The 13,392-nt window shown below is 48.6% G+C and overlaps 1 protein-coding gene across 13 annotated transcripts in view; it reads left to right on the top strand.

The window, feature by feature from the left end:
* Nucleotides 1-13,392, top strand: part of DTNB (dystrobrevin beta) — a 296,518-nt gene that overhangs the window by 24,329 nt on the left and 258,797 nt on the right. For all 13 annotated transcript variants that reach the window (XR_009462220.1, XM_019497687.2, XM_019497682.2 and 10 more), the window contains one exon: nt 8,827-8,894. Coding sequence is in view for 12 of the 13 variants with exons in the window: in XM_019497687.2 (XP_019353232.1) it covers nt 8,827-8,894 (68 nt within the window). In the remaining variant the exon portion in view is untranslated. The remainder of the gene's footprint in view (nt 1-8,826; nt 8,895-13,392) is intronic.

Below are 13,392 nucleotides of genomic sequence, written 5' to 3'. Positions count from 1 at the left end.
GGGTAGGAATTGGGTACGAAGAAGGCCATTTTTTAGCTAGAAGATAACCAGAGACTAGTATCTCTGATAAGGGGTCTTCCAGCCTACTGTTCCCTCCTCTGCTATCACAGACAACCACATTATATAATCACTTGTAAACTGAGCCTGCTCTACTTAAATAGTTTGAAGTCTGTTAGCTTGGCTTCAACAGTAGTCAAGATCTTAGGGAAGGTACTGAAGGAAAGAACAGTGAAAGATATAGAAGGAAATAGAAAACAGGACAAAATACAACATAGGCTTATTATCAGAGGATGATCATACCAGATTGATTAATACAGGGCTGTCAAACTCATCCATCCCCATGGGCTGGCTGAGTGGCATGGGGCTGGTCTGTGGTGTGGATCAAGCCCACAGACCCCCTCCTTCTCCCCAGCATGCCTGATCTGGAATCCACTCTGTGTGCAACACGGATCCTGGAATGGGCACCACATGTGGCACAGTCTGGCTGGAGCGGCAGTTCTGCTGCACGCGGTGGCTATCCTAGCTGGCACACGTGCTGCTTATGGTGCCTGCTCCTGCTAGTCTGGGTCTGCAGCGCTTGTCGGTGCTGCGTTCAGCGCAGGTCCCAGACTGACTGGAGCAGGTTCTGGGTTGGGTGTGTGGTGGGAGAGGGGTCTGTGGGCCTGATGCAGCCCATGGACTGGCCTCATGTCATGTCCCATGTGGGTCTGATCACACCCAGGGGCAGCACCAGGGCTGGACGGTGGGGCTTCATGGGTGAGATCCACCCCATGGGTTGTATGTTTTACACCCCTGATTTAATATCATAACTGTGATGGCATAAACTTTTTGTATAAGGGCAGTGCAGTAGACTTGATTTACCTAGATAAAAGCAAAGCTTTTGGTACCATACCTGAATGGAGACCAACTTTGTTGGCAGGAGTGCCACAAATGATCTCTGCACCCTCCCCAAGTGCCACTCCCCTTCCCCTTCTGCACTGCTTTCTGTTCCCAGCCCTGTGCTCCCTGCCTGATTGGCTGCTTTGCTTTCTGCCTTATCTGCCACTCTGCTGTCCATCCCCTCCCCAGTCTGCTGCATGCCACACACACGGGCTGCCCGTGCCACTTGTGGCACTCGCACCACAGATAGGGCACCTCTGCCCTGCCTCTTGGGGAAATTATTGGCCAAAGAGAAGAGGACAAAGATCAATACTACAGCCGAAGTGGATAAAGAATTACCTCAAAGGGAGGCTCGAGCAGGTAATGTTGGAAGGGAGGTATCTGACTGGAGGGCAGTTACCAGTATCGTTCCTCATCTTGGCATGGCAGGTGGGAATGCCCACACGAAAGAGCCCATTGAGAATACTGAGTGCAGGCCACCAATGTTCAAAGAAATGAATTTAAATTGCTATTAACTCTAAAAGGGGCCACTATGCTGGTGAAGGGAATAGAGACCTTTGTCTTATAAAAGAAGATCTTCTGGTTTAGTTTTGCATTGTGGAGACTGGGAAAGGACTATGAGCACTCTTGACAAGTACGTGTGAGGTGACTATTGGGGAAGGAGGAAGAGCTTCTTAGGTTGAAAACCAGCACTGGCATGAGGTCATGGCTACAAACTGGCTCTGGATCCATTTAGATTTGATAGCTAGAAATCTTTTTTCCCAGGAGGGGCAGTTCTGAAATGGTGTAAGCAAAGTGGTGGGAGCACAGGGCCCGCATCTCTTAGCCTGAACCGGGTACGTTTGTGGAAGGGCTGGTCTCACAGGACAGAGGCGTCTGGCATGCCAATCGGTGCGTGTTACGTGGGTCGTGTGCGGTTCCTGGGTGAGGTACAAAGATGGCTCTTGTCATGGGGAAGGTGTCTGGCAAGCCCATGCATCAGGGCTTTTGCTGGTTGCCATTAGGGGCCAGGAAGGAAATTGCCTCCCTTCCTGGATACTGCTGGCTTCTGGGGGATTTCTCCCCGTCCCTCTGAAGCAGCGGGATGTTGGCCGTGGCTAAGGCTGTGGGGTTGTGCCTGGGCTGCAGGATGCTCCTGCTGGTACTAGACAACTCAGCGGTTCCTGGCTGGGGGTGGGGGTCTTGCTTCTCTGCTCAGGATCATAGCAGTTGCCAGGTAGGACGAACTGGAATGGACTGAGGGGGTGGGGAGAGGTGCAAGGCTTTGCCTTCTCCTGGATCATTAATTTTCCTTGTACTTCTGACCGTATATCAGTTAGCCACTTTCCAGTTGTTGCAGTGTCAGGATCTTGGCGGTGCCCTACTTCTATTCCTTTTACCTCTGGCATGTTATTAGGGTGTTCTTGACATTTCTTGTTCCATGTAGCTGTAGGTGAGGGCTTGCAGTGGCTGTTTAGGGGATTGCTTCTGTTAACAATTACCTGCAAATGCAGGGGTTTGGCTTGGATGGCCCTGCAGGCTCCTTCCAGTCCTACATTCCTGTTTGTTGCCCCTTTGGGATTCTTTTGTTGAACCTTCGCTCCGTGTTGTATGTAAAACACGACTCCTCTTAGAGATTGTTTCAGACTAAGCTAAGACCTGCAATGTAGATTACAACTTCTAAGTTTTCATAAATAACGTAAAAATGTCCCTAGCTTGATGGTTCTCAACCTTTTAAGGTCCATGGCACCCCTCCTTAAGCTCAAGACACCCCTTGGAAAATACTGGGTCTTAGTTTTCACTCATTTTTGACTACAGAAGTATAATACAGAAATCCTTATGTTGCAAAGAACTCAGAAAGCTGCACAACAGGTCAGACTGTTTTTAATGCTGTGAATTCATATTTGAAATCTCTGGATTTATCTTGCGAATCATGTTTTCCTTGCATCCTGGTTGAGAATCACTGTTAGGATTTATGATGAGCCAGGCCATTATATGTAATTCTTCTCAAGTGCAGTAAAAAATGAGGCTTTGCAGGGAAGCTTTGGTACCAGGCAAAGGGAAACTGGATTTCTTTAGTGATGGTCATCAATCCAAGACCGTATAACTGTGATAGGGCAGGAAGCAGAGCAGAAGACACATGAATATGTTATCCATTGAAGAGGTGCAAGAACTTGCATCTGTGCAGAAGTCAGTTCAGTGGTGAGATATACAGGGCCACACAGGTATTAGTCATAACCAGTCCAAATGCTGTGAGCTCTATAATAGATTTAGGTTGAATACAAAACGTTAAAAAAATCCTAGGTTTGGAAGAGACCTCAAGAACATGCATGTGACAATGTCAAACACTTGCTATGAGGAAGTGTGGGGTTTTAAGGTAACTAGTGCTTCCTTAATTGCCCCCCTTTGGGTATATACGTTATGATCTAGTGCTTTAAAATAGTTTTTGATGTGGCATCCTAGGATTTATAAATGACATCATGTAGAAATATATTGATTACCACTTGAGTCATCACCAAGAGTTAAATGTTTAGATCCATGCTGCAGATTCATAGATTCATAGATGTTAGGGTCGGAAGGGACCTCAATAGATCATCAAGTCCGACCCCCTGCATAGGCAGGAAAGAGTGCTGGGTCTAGATGACCCCAGCTAGATACTCATCTAACCTCCTCTTGAAGACCCCCAGGGTAGGGGGGAGCACCACCTCCCTTGGGAGCCCGTTCCAGACCTTGGCCACTCGAACTGTGAAGAAGTTCTTCCTAATGTCCAGTCTAAATCTGCTCTCTACTAGCTTGTGGCCATTGTTTCTTGTAACCCCCGGGGGCGCCTTGGTGAATAAATCCTCACCAATTCCCTTCTGTGCCCCCGTGATGAACTTATAGGCAGCTACAAGGTCGCCTCTCAACCTTCTCTTGCGGAGGCTGAAAAGGTCCAGTTTCTCTAGTCTCTCCTCGTAAGGCTTGGTCTGCAGGCCCTTGACCATACGAGTGGCCCTTCTCTGGACCCTCTCCAGGTTATCCGCATCCCTCTCGAATTGCGGTGCCCAGAATTGCACGCAGTACTCCAACTGCGGTCTGACCAACGCCCTATAGAGGGGAAGTATCACCTCCCTGGACCTATTCGTCATGCATCTGCTGATGCACGATAAAGTGCCATTGGCTTTTCTGATGGCTTCGTCACACTGCCGGCTCATGTTCATCTTGGAGTCCACTAAGACTCCAAGATCCCTTTCCACTTCTGTGCCACCCAGCAGGTCATTTCCTAGGCAGTAGGTGTGCTGGACATTTTTCCTCCCTAGGTGCAGCACTTTGCATTTCTCCTTGTTGAACTGCATCCTGTTGTTTTCTGCCCACTTGTGCAACCTATCCAGGTCTGCTTGCAGCTGTTCCCTGCCCTCCGGCATGTCCACTTCTCCCCATAGCTTTGTGTCATCCACAAACTTGGACAGAGTACATTTCACTCCCACGTCCAAGTCGCTGATGAAGACATTAAAGAGTATTGGTCCAAGGACCGAGCCCTGCGGGACCCCACTGCCCACACCCTTCCAGGTCGAGACTGACCCATCCACCACGATTCTCTGGGTGCGACCCTCTAGCCAATTCGCCACCCACCGGACTGTGCAGTCATCCACATCACAGCCTCTTAACTTGTTCACCAGTATGGGGTGGGATACCGTATCGAAGGCCTTCCTGAAGTCTAAGTATACGACATCCACCCCTCCTCCTGTGTCCAGGCGTTTCGTAACCTGGTCATAGAAGGAGACTAGATTGGTCAGGCACGATCTGCCCGCCACAAACCCATGCTGGTTTCCCCTCAGCATAATTTGTCCTGCCGGGCTCTCACAAATGTGAGCCTTGATAATTTTTTCAAATACTTTACCAAGGATGGAGGTGAGACTGACTGGCCTATAGTTGCCCGGGTCCTCCTTCCTCCCCTTTTTGAAAATGGGGACCATGTTAGCCCTTTTCCAGTCCTCCGGGACTTGGCCCGTGCGCCACGAGCGTTCGAATATTCCCGCCAGTGGCTCTGCAATGATGTCGGCCAGTGCCTTCAGCACCCTCGGATGGAGCTCATCCGGGCCTGCCGACTTAAAGGCATCCAGTTCTTCCATGTGACTCTGCACCACCTCAGGATCTACGCATGGCAGTCTGGCGCCTTGCTGCTGCCTCTCTACAACCCCAGTGAGAGACTTGTCGTGCCCCTCGCTTAGGAACACTGAGGCAAAGAACTCGTTGAGGAGTTCAGCCTTGTCCCCCCTATCTGTCACCAATTGTTTCTGCCCATTTAGCAGGGGTCCTATTCCTCCCTGGGCCTTCCTTTTACTCCCTATATATCTAAAAAACAATTTCTTGTTGTCCTTTACTTGGGTTGCCATCCTCAGCTCCATGGTAGCTTTGGCCCATCTAACTGCCTCCCTACAAGCACAAGCAGAGGAAGTATATTCATCTTTAGTGATCTCACCCTGTTTCCACTTTTTATGTGCTCCCCTTTTGGCCCTTAGGCTGCCCTGGATTTCTCTGGTCAGCCATGGAAGCCTCCTGGCCCCTTTACCTCTTTTGCCTCGCTCGGGGATCGTCTTGCTTTGTGCCCGAAGGATCGTTTCCTTTAGGCACAGCCACCCTTCTTGGGCACCCATCCCATCTCTCTCACTCGAGCTGATGGAACAGTTATCACAGTTCTTGCTCATGTCCAAGAAGCCTGTTTCAAGCAGACATATGGCATGGAAAATGTCAAACCAAATTCAGCGAAGTTCTGTGGACCTGAAAAAGTGTCTTACAATCAGAAGCGTTGGGCCACTTTCTGACTGTCTTGTTACTTATTCATATTCCCATAGTGCCTGGGATTCCTAGTTGTGGACCAGGCATCTATTGTGTTTGGCCCTATACAAGCAGAAGAAAGACTGTGTCTGCCTTAGAGACCATTGGGGAGTATAAGGACTCAATATTGCTCAGCACCATGTGCCTTAGTCTGCACACAGCAGCTGCCCTAGCCACTGTCAAGTTTTTTTTGCTTTGTTTTATTTTGTTTTGCTGTCAGTATTATGCAAAAGGAAAGTTTTAAACAAGATGTTGAACAGCAAAGTGATTTTGTAATTATTTATGGTGAGTTCCTCCCAAGTGTGAGAGAGAGAGCACAGGGCAAAGCGAACGAGACAGTGGTTCAAAATGGAGCCAATATTGGGGAAATTCTGATTTTTATTTTTTTTTTTGTGTGTGTATTCACACACACAAATCATAATGCATACCATATTTACTTGAATCTAAAACAAGGCATCTTTTGCCCCTGGTTTAACATGCCTTTCCTCTGCCATATTTCCTTTACCATCACAGCTACAGCATCACTCCAACACTCCCTGTCATTATGAAGCAGTATAATTTTGTGCAGGCTTCTACTTTGAGTGTCCTTTTTGTAGAGCAGTCCATATTCTAACAGGGCTCTGAGCACCCAGCTCCTCATGTATGACTAGCCAATTGCCTATCAAGAATGACAGGGGGGTGGTGGGGAAGGGGCTGGGATGGAGTGCTGCTACCTAACATCCCATGCTGCCACTGTTCTGCCTCTTGTCCAGTCCTCGGCGCGTCTTCGGAATCATGGCGGCGCTCCCCCACACTTGGAGCACTCTGATTGGCTGTTTCCATCAGCCAATCAGAGTACAAACAAAGCGTTACGGACAGACAGACTTGGGCTTTTATAAGATTAGAATACTGTATGAGAGTTCCCTATGGTTTGATACATGGAAGGACAGGTAGTAGGGCTGTGCCAGGCTTTGGTTGCTGATTCGATTTGGCAGACATTCGGCCCAATTCAGTGGCCAAATCTCTGAATCCGAAATGAATCAGGAGTCCCTTTAATCTCTCCAAATTGAACTGGAACCCTCCGAATCGATTTGGAAAGATTCAACAATTTGGACGCAGACACAGCTTTAAATATTTTCTACATATCTCAAGGTACCAGGTGGCTCATGAATGGTGACACGGTGGGGCAGATGGAGCATCCCACAGGTACGCAGGGTAGGGGCAGGGGGTCCCTAACGTGCTCAGCAGCAGACCAGGAAGTGGACCAGAAGCACTTCTGCTCGACTTCGAGGTCCGCTGGGGAGCATGCGGGGAGCTCCCCAGCACCCCCTTGGATCAGGGACTGGTGCCTCCTGGGTCGGGGGGGGCACCCAGGGTCCCCCTGCGGCCTATCACCGAGCCGGGAAGGTGTGTGGAGGGGTGCCTCAGTGCGCTCCCCAGCAGACCTGGAAGTGGACCGGAAGTACTTCTCGTTCACTTCTGGATTTGCCGCTGAGCACACGGAGGGCCACTCGTGCTCCTGTGGGACGCTCTATCCGCCCCAGCATCGCAGCATTCGCAAGCCGCTCCTAGTACCTCAGGTTATGTAGAAAAAACATTAAAAGCTGTGTCTATGTCTGAATCGTCGATTCCCCGAATCAGCATCGAATCTTCAGATTTGGATTCAGCCAAATCAAATCGGGACAGTGATCTGAATCAACGACTCGAATCACTGTCCCCGATTCAGGCCAAATCTGAATCGAATATGGCCTGTTTCGCGTACCCCTAGTACCAAGAGAAGAAAGAAAAGTTGCATATTGTTGTGGTACGCTACTTGAACTTTCCCTCTGCTCCCTATTGTTCTATACTTGGGAGCGTTCATTGTCAAGAAAGAACAGGTCATGGTCTTGAAGACCCCTTTCTTATAATTATTATCGGTGCACAAAGATAACAACGGCTAATATGCAGACCAAGTGGCATAGGCAGTGGGAGAAGATATTATGGGGGGGTGGGGGGAAGGCTGACCCCCGCCCCTCCCTCCCGTGGGGCTGGCGTGGCTGGTGCTGTGCACGGGTGGCGGTGGAGGAGCACACTGAGGGGGCTCTGGGTGCGGTGCTGTGAGATGGTGGTGTTGTGGTGCTGCTGCTGTTTCCGGCGGCTGTGAAAGTAGTTTGGCGGGGCTAAGCCCCGTTAGCCTCGGCCTTCCTCCGCCTATGCCAGGTGGACTGCTGGCAAAGGTTCTGGAGCGTAGGTATCGACCTTTTAATGGCATGCATCTAGAACAGGACATTTTTGAACTCCTATTGTAGAGGTAAATGTAATTTTTCCCTGGGTACATTTGATTGGTAAAATTGATTCCTTTTAGATTGTTCCCCCAACCTGGAACCAAGAGTTCTAGATTTTTGCATTAGTAAAATGACAAGGTACTTGTGTAAAATATAATCTGTAGCTTGCATTATCAGTTGATAAGTACAGTGCTTTGGGATCCTTCAGAATGAAACGTTATATAATGTAAGATCTTTGTCAGAAAATAAGCTGTGGAAAGAAGCTGTCAAAAGTCTCTCACTGAATGTATTTGATGCCAAGGCTAGGTATTAGGTTGGCTTATAGGTATAATGAAATCTGTCCTGCCATGTTGTATGAGGATGAGCTAGATGATTCCATGAGTTGTCATGGAATAACATAATTGCTGCTTTTCTTTTAAAAAGTATCTTTTAGTTAAGCTCTACTTAAATAGTTGGTGACTGGTGTCGAATCAGAACTTTCATATGGGCAGATGTTTTCAGCGAGACATTCAGCTGAACCACGTGCATTGTTTTAAGGTGATTGAGGAGCAGCAGAGGATGAGGAGTCAGACCCTTGCCTCTTGCCCATCTTCCTTGTGCCCCCCAGTGTCTGTCTTGCCCTGTGTCCCCACTTCCTGCCCATTGCCCTCCTGTGTCTGCCCCACCACTCCCTGCCTTCCCCCACCCCCTGCTCCCCTTGAAGTCTGCCCCCCTATATCTGTCTGACCTCTCCGCCTGTCCCCGCTGTGCCTGCCCTCTCAACTCGCTGTCCCCCCTCCTTTACCTTTGTCTTTTGACCAGATGTGATGAGAAAAGATCAACATTTTTCAGTTGAATCAAATAACTTTGCTCAAAGTTGGCTGTGTAGTGGAAGTTATATCATAAACTATGCATTTTTCATTCTTAGAATGATTGAGGAGAGTGGGAAGAGAAGGAGGACAATGGCGGAGAAGAGGCAGCTGTTCATGGAAATGAGTAAGTAACAACTTGAGGACATAATGTCATTAATGTGCTAGAGTAGAAAGTACAAGAATGTTATCATATGCCTTTTAATTGAATAAGGTATTAGAGCTGTGAAAAGTTATACATTCATAATTTTGGTACAAGAAGCCTTTATAACCAAGGCTACATAGTGAAAAACAAGTCAGGAATGCCGAAGCTTGTTTCCATGCAAATTTAGCTCTTTCTTTTACTGTCTATATGCCAATAAGCATTCTTTTATGTGCTGATCTTACAGTTTTTGTTTCCACAGGATCATTGCCTCATTCAGTGCAAAGTTTACCAAGTGCTTAGTGAAAGTGGCAGCTGATTTTCGCCATCATTTTAAGGGCAGGAATAGTAGCACATAGTAGCACATAATGTGTTTACACACAGGGCAGAGTTATGATTACATCTCTGATTTAGTTAGTTCATAAATGTGGAAATCTACCCTGCCTTCTACCTGATTTCAGATGAGCATGGCTATCTCCCATGGAGACATAACTTTGACATTTCAGGCTTCGTGGGACTATGCTTTGCCTTTCAGCATCTTTTTAAATTTTTTATAGGAAGGTATTGCTCTGGGGGTTTTGAATAATTAAAAGCATCTGTTCTGTTTGTGTGACGTCAAGCTAAGAGCAAGGGTCTGAATTGCTGCCACAATACAAATAATACTTTTTTGCAGAATATGTGATTTGAAGGGATGAAACTTACCTGTTCAGTGTATAGCATTAAAGAATAGGAACTGTTCTTGTATAGTGCTATCGCTAGTGAACATAGGACTGGAAAGTAGCTCCTGGGTTGAGACCAGTCCCCTGCTACCTTGAGTAACCAAATCCTAAAAATCCTTTCAGAAACTGAAACCTAATCTTAAAACTAGCTAACTGTTTTGCCCTCCATCAACCCCATTGCTAGAGGAAAGCTATTCCACAATTTCTTTCCTGTGAAGTTTCCTATTTTCCAGACTATTCGTGATCATTTGTTCTTTTGCCATCCTTTAGCCGAATTAATACTAAGACATGCTTGGATTAGAATTTAGTCCACACCCTAAACCACCACTCCATTTATCCCCTTTCCTAAATAAGCAAATATCTTATTCCACCCCAGCATATATTCCTAGTCTCTCCTTTTGGATTGAAGTTAGAGACTTCTCCAGGAAAGCTGCTACAGAATATCTTCAAGGATTGTCTTGGAGCTGAATCTTACATGCCTTCTGGGAAATTTGCTGAGCACATGAACTGGACAGGTATCACCAGTGCAGAGGAGGATTAGGTTTTCCTACAAGATGATAATAGACCTTCAGGACTAGTAACATAAATGCATTACAGAATTCCAGGATCGTGCACTGAAGGACTGATAACAAGAATTTCTGCTGTAAGCCAGAGACTAGGGAGGAGTAAGGCCTCAGTGTACTGATCTATCACATGGTGATTTTGAGTTACTAATGTGATACACCCATGTAAAAAGATCAGTGCACTTCTAGCAGAGGTGGGAAAGTAATTCCATTGCGCAAGGTACTGATGAGACCTTATTTGGAAATACATATCTGATTCTAATCACCAGGGATCCAGATGGGAAAATGGGGATTTTTCTCTTCAAGGAGAAAAACACGTATTTTCTCCTCTTCGTGAAACAGCGGGTTTCCCCTTGTAGGCTGGTAGAGTTCCAGTTCCTTGGGGCTGGGGGGAGCAGGAGGTGGGTGATCAAGCAGGTGGTGCCACCTGCATGAGCACTTGTACGCATGCACATGGCAGCATGGAGAGCAGCTCCCACAGCTCCGTCCAGATAAGTCTATGGGGGGGAGGGGAGGGTAGGTTGAGGCCACCAATGGGAGGGAGGGGGCCAGGGCAGGGCAGGGGCTGGGAGTGCTACCCAGTAGGGCTGTGCAAAACAGCAGCGTTCTGCTTCGATCAGGGATCGGGGCAGCAGTGGTTCCCCACATGAACTGATATGCCCCTGGCCCCCGTACTGGAGCTGGCCCAAGGAGTGTGCGGGGCCCAGGGCAAATCAGCTTGTGTGGGGACCTGCCCCCACCCTGGGATTGGGGTGGGGGCGGGTCCCTGCGCTAGCTGATTTGCCCTGGGCCTGCCTGCCGCTGGCCTCAGGGGCAGCACCAGCCTCCTGTGATCCCGGAGGCAGATCGGGGGCCCGCACCCCTGGGAGCAGTCCAAGAGAGCCCCTGCAGCCATCCGGGGGGTGCAGGCAGGCCCTGATCTGCCTGCTGGATGACAGGAGGCTACTGCTGCCGGCTGGGACCGGCGCTGAAGTCAGTAAGCCTGGCTTTGAAACTTGAAACATTTTGAAACTTTCGAAATGTTTCGAGTGCCTTTGTTTCGTTTTGAAGCTGTTTCAAAGGCTTTTGTTTCATTTTGATTTCGCTGTTTCGAGCTCAAAATGCATCAAAACAGCTTTAAAACGAAACACTGGGCAAAATTTTGCACAGCCCTATTACCCAGCCAGGGAGGTACATGGGGGTTGGGACATGAATGCATGGCCATGCGGGGGCAGAATGGAGCCATGGGTGGCTTGCCCTGGGGGCTGTGGGGGGGGGGAGCAGCTGCCTGCCTGCCACTGTGCACATTCCCAGGGAGGCGACATGGGGGGGGGCATGTGCTCCCCAGATTTGTGTGTGGTCTGGGGGAGGATGCAGGCTGCCCTCTGCGGGCTTGGGGCTCCCTGCACTGCTGCCAGCGGGTGGGACCCGGTGCAGGAGGGCAGAGTGAGACAGGTGGCAGCTGGGGCTCAGGCACTCCTGTGGTCCTTGGCCCTAGCCCTGTAGCCCTGGCAGCTGGGGGCCCCCTCTGACTGGGGTGGGGGGTGCAGGGGCCTGTGGATTGTGAGTGAGGGGCACCAGCAGGGCTGGTAGGGTGGGAATGAGGGGCGCTGGCAAGGGCAAGGGGCTGTGGAGTTGGTTCTTACCTGATTCGGGGACTTAAAAGGCCTTGGCTGCTGCTTCTGCAGCATGGTCTAAAAGGGGGAGTGCAGTTGTGTTTACTGAACTCCCTCCGGATCCACCCCTGGATCCACCCCAAGGCAGTACCTAGGATCTGCCCTTTGGGCTTTCTACAGCATTTGAATGTCTGTGAAATTCAGAGCAGTAGCAGCAGTCTATTTAAGAGGTCTTAGCATTCGTGTACGCTGGCACGTAGCTGAGAATCTCAACAGAAGAGCGCGCAGGTTTTGGATACGTTCTTTCCCTGTTATCTCAACCAGGAGTCCTTGTTAACGACGAGGAGAAATTGCCACTCATACCACCCTAGAGAACAGGAGCTGCAGCCAGCTGGAGAATATTACTAGAAGACAGATTCTGATCTCTTCATTTGGTGGTAATGACTTGAAGGTTTAATATCCTAGAAAAATAAAGAAAGGACCTCAGTAAGCCATCTAGTCCTTCCCCTGTCCCCACCATATCCAAGCCATTTCCATAAGCAGTTGTCTAATCTGCTCTTAAAAACCTTCAGTGATGGAGGCTCCACAGTGTCCTCAGTAACCTGTTCCAGTACTTAACTCAGTTTACAGTTAGAAAGTTTCTGTTACTGTCTACTCTGGTCTCCCTTGTTGTAGTTTTAAGCCTGCTAGTTCTTGCCCTGTGTTTAGAGGAAGTGATGGCTATATAAACTCTTGTTCCTCTTCACAGGAATCTTTTTACGTATTTGAAGATTGCTGTGTCTCCCCTCAGTCTTGTCTCCTTTGCACCAACATAAACCCATCTTTTCCCATAGTTCATGTTTTCTAGATCTCTGCTCATTTTTGTTGTTCTCCTCTGGACTCTGTCTAACTGATCCACATCTTTCCTGAAGTGCGGTGCCCAAAACGGGCTAAGTGCTCTAGCGGAGGCCTTACCAGTGCCGAGTAGAGCGATGGATTTACCCCGCAGTTTTTATATAGGACATGCCTGTTCATGTATACCAGTGCAGTGCTGATTTCTTCCACAAAAGAAGTACATTGCTAATTCATATTTCTTTTGGGCTCTGCTGAAACCCCTGTATTGAGGTCAGCATCCTATGGTCTCTGGGTCACATCCAGCCCGCCAAATGTTGTCATCCAGCCTGTGGAGCTGGGACATTGGTGGCTATTCTGCGTTGAGTCAGAGAGGCTGCTGGTTGGAAGCACAGTGCCAGGTCGGAGTGGCTGCTGGGTCGGGAGGCTTGCTAAAATGGAGATGCATCACAGCTACTGCTTCTCCACCATCCACAAGGTCTGTTACCCCGTCCCAGTAGTAAGTTTGATTGGTTTGACCTGAGTTGCTAATGACAAATCCACTCCGGCTGTTTACTTATGTTGTTTTCTAGGTGCCTATAAATAGATTACAAAGATTACAGTTCAGTTACAAGCAAGATTAGAGTCTTATACATTGAACTCGGTGACTGTACATGTGCGGGACTCAAGCTGCATGTCAACATGTACACATGATACTGCTCGCCAGCCTTCACTTCCACACTTTAAATGGTTGAGGTCCACGTACTCCCTGTCCAAGCACAATGCGAACAGGAGG

This window comes from Alligator mississippiensis, chromosome 1, assembly GCF_030867095.1.
Source record: "Alligator mississippiensis isolate rAllMis1 chromosome 1, rAllMis1, whole genome shotgun sequence".
NCBI lineage: Eukaryota > Metazoa > Chordata > Crocodylia > Alligatoridae > Alligator > Alligator mississippiensis.
The sequence above is the reverse complement of the archived record's forward strand: the minus strand, read 5'-3'. Positions and strand labels throughout refer to the sequence as shown.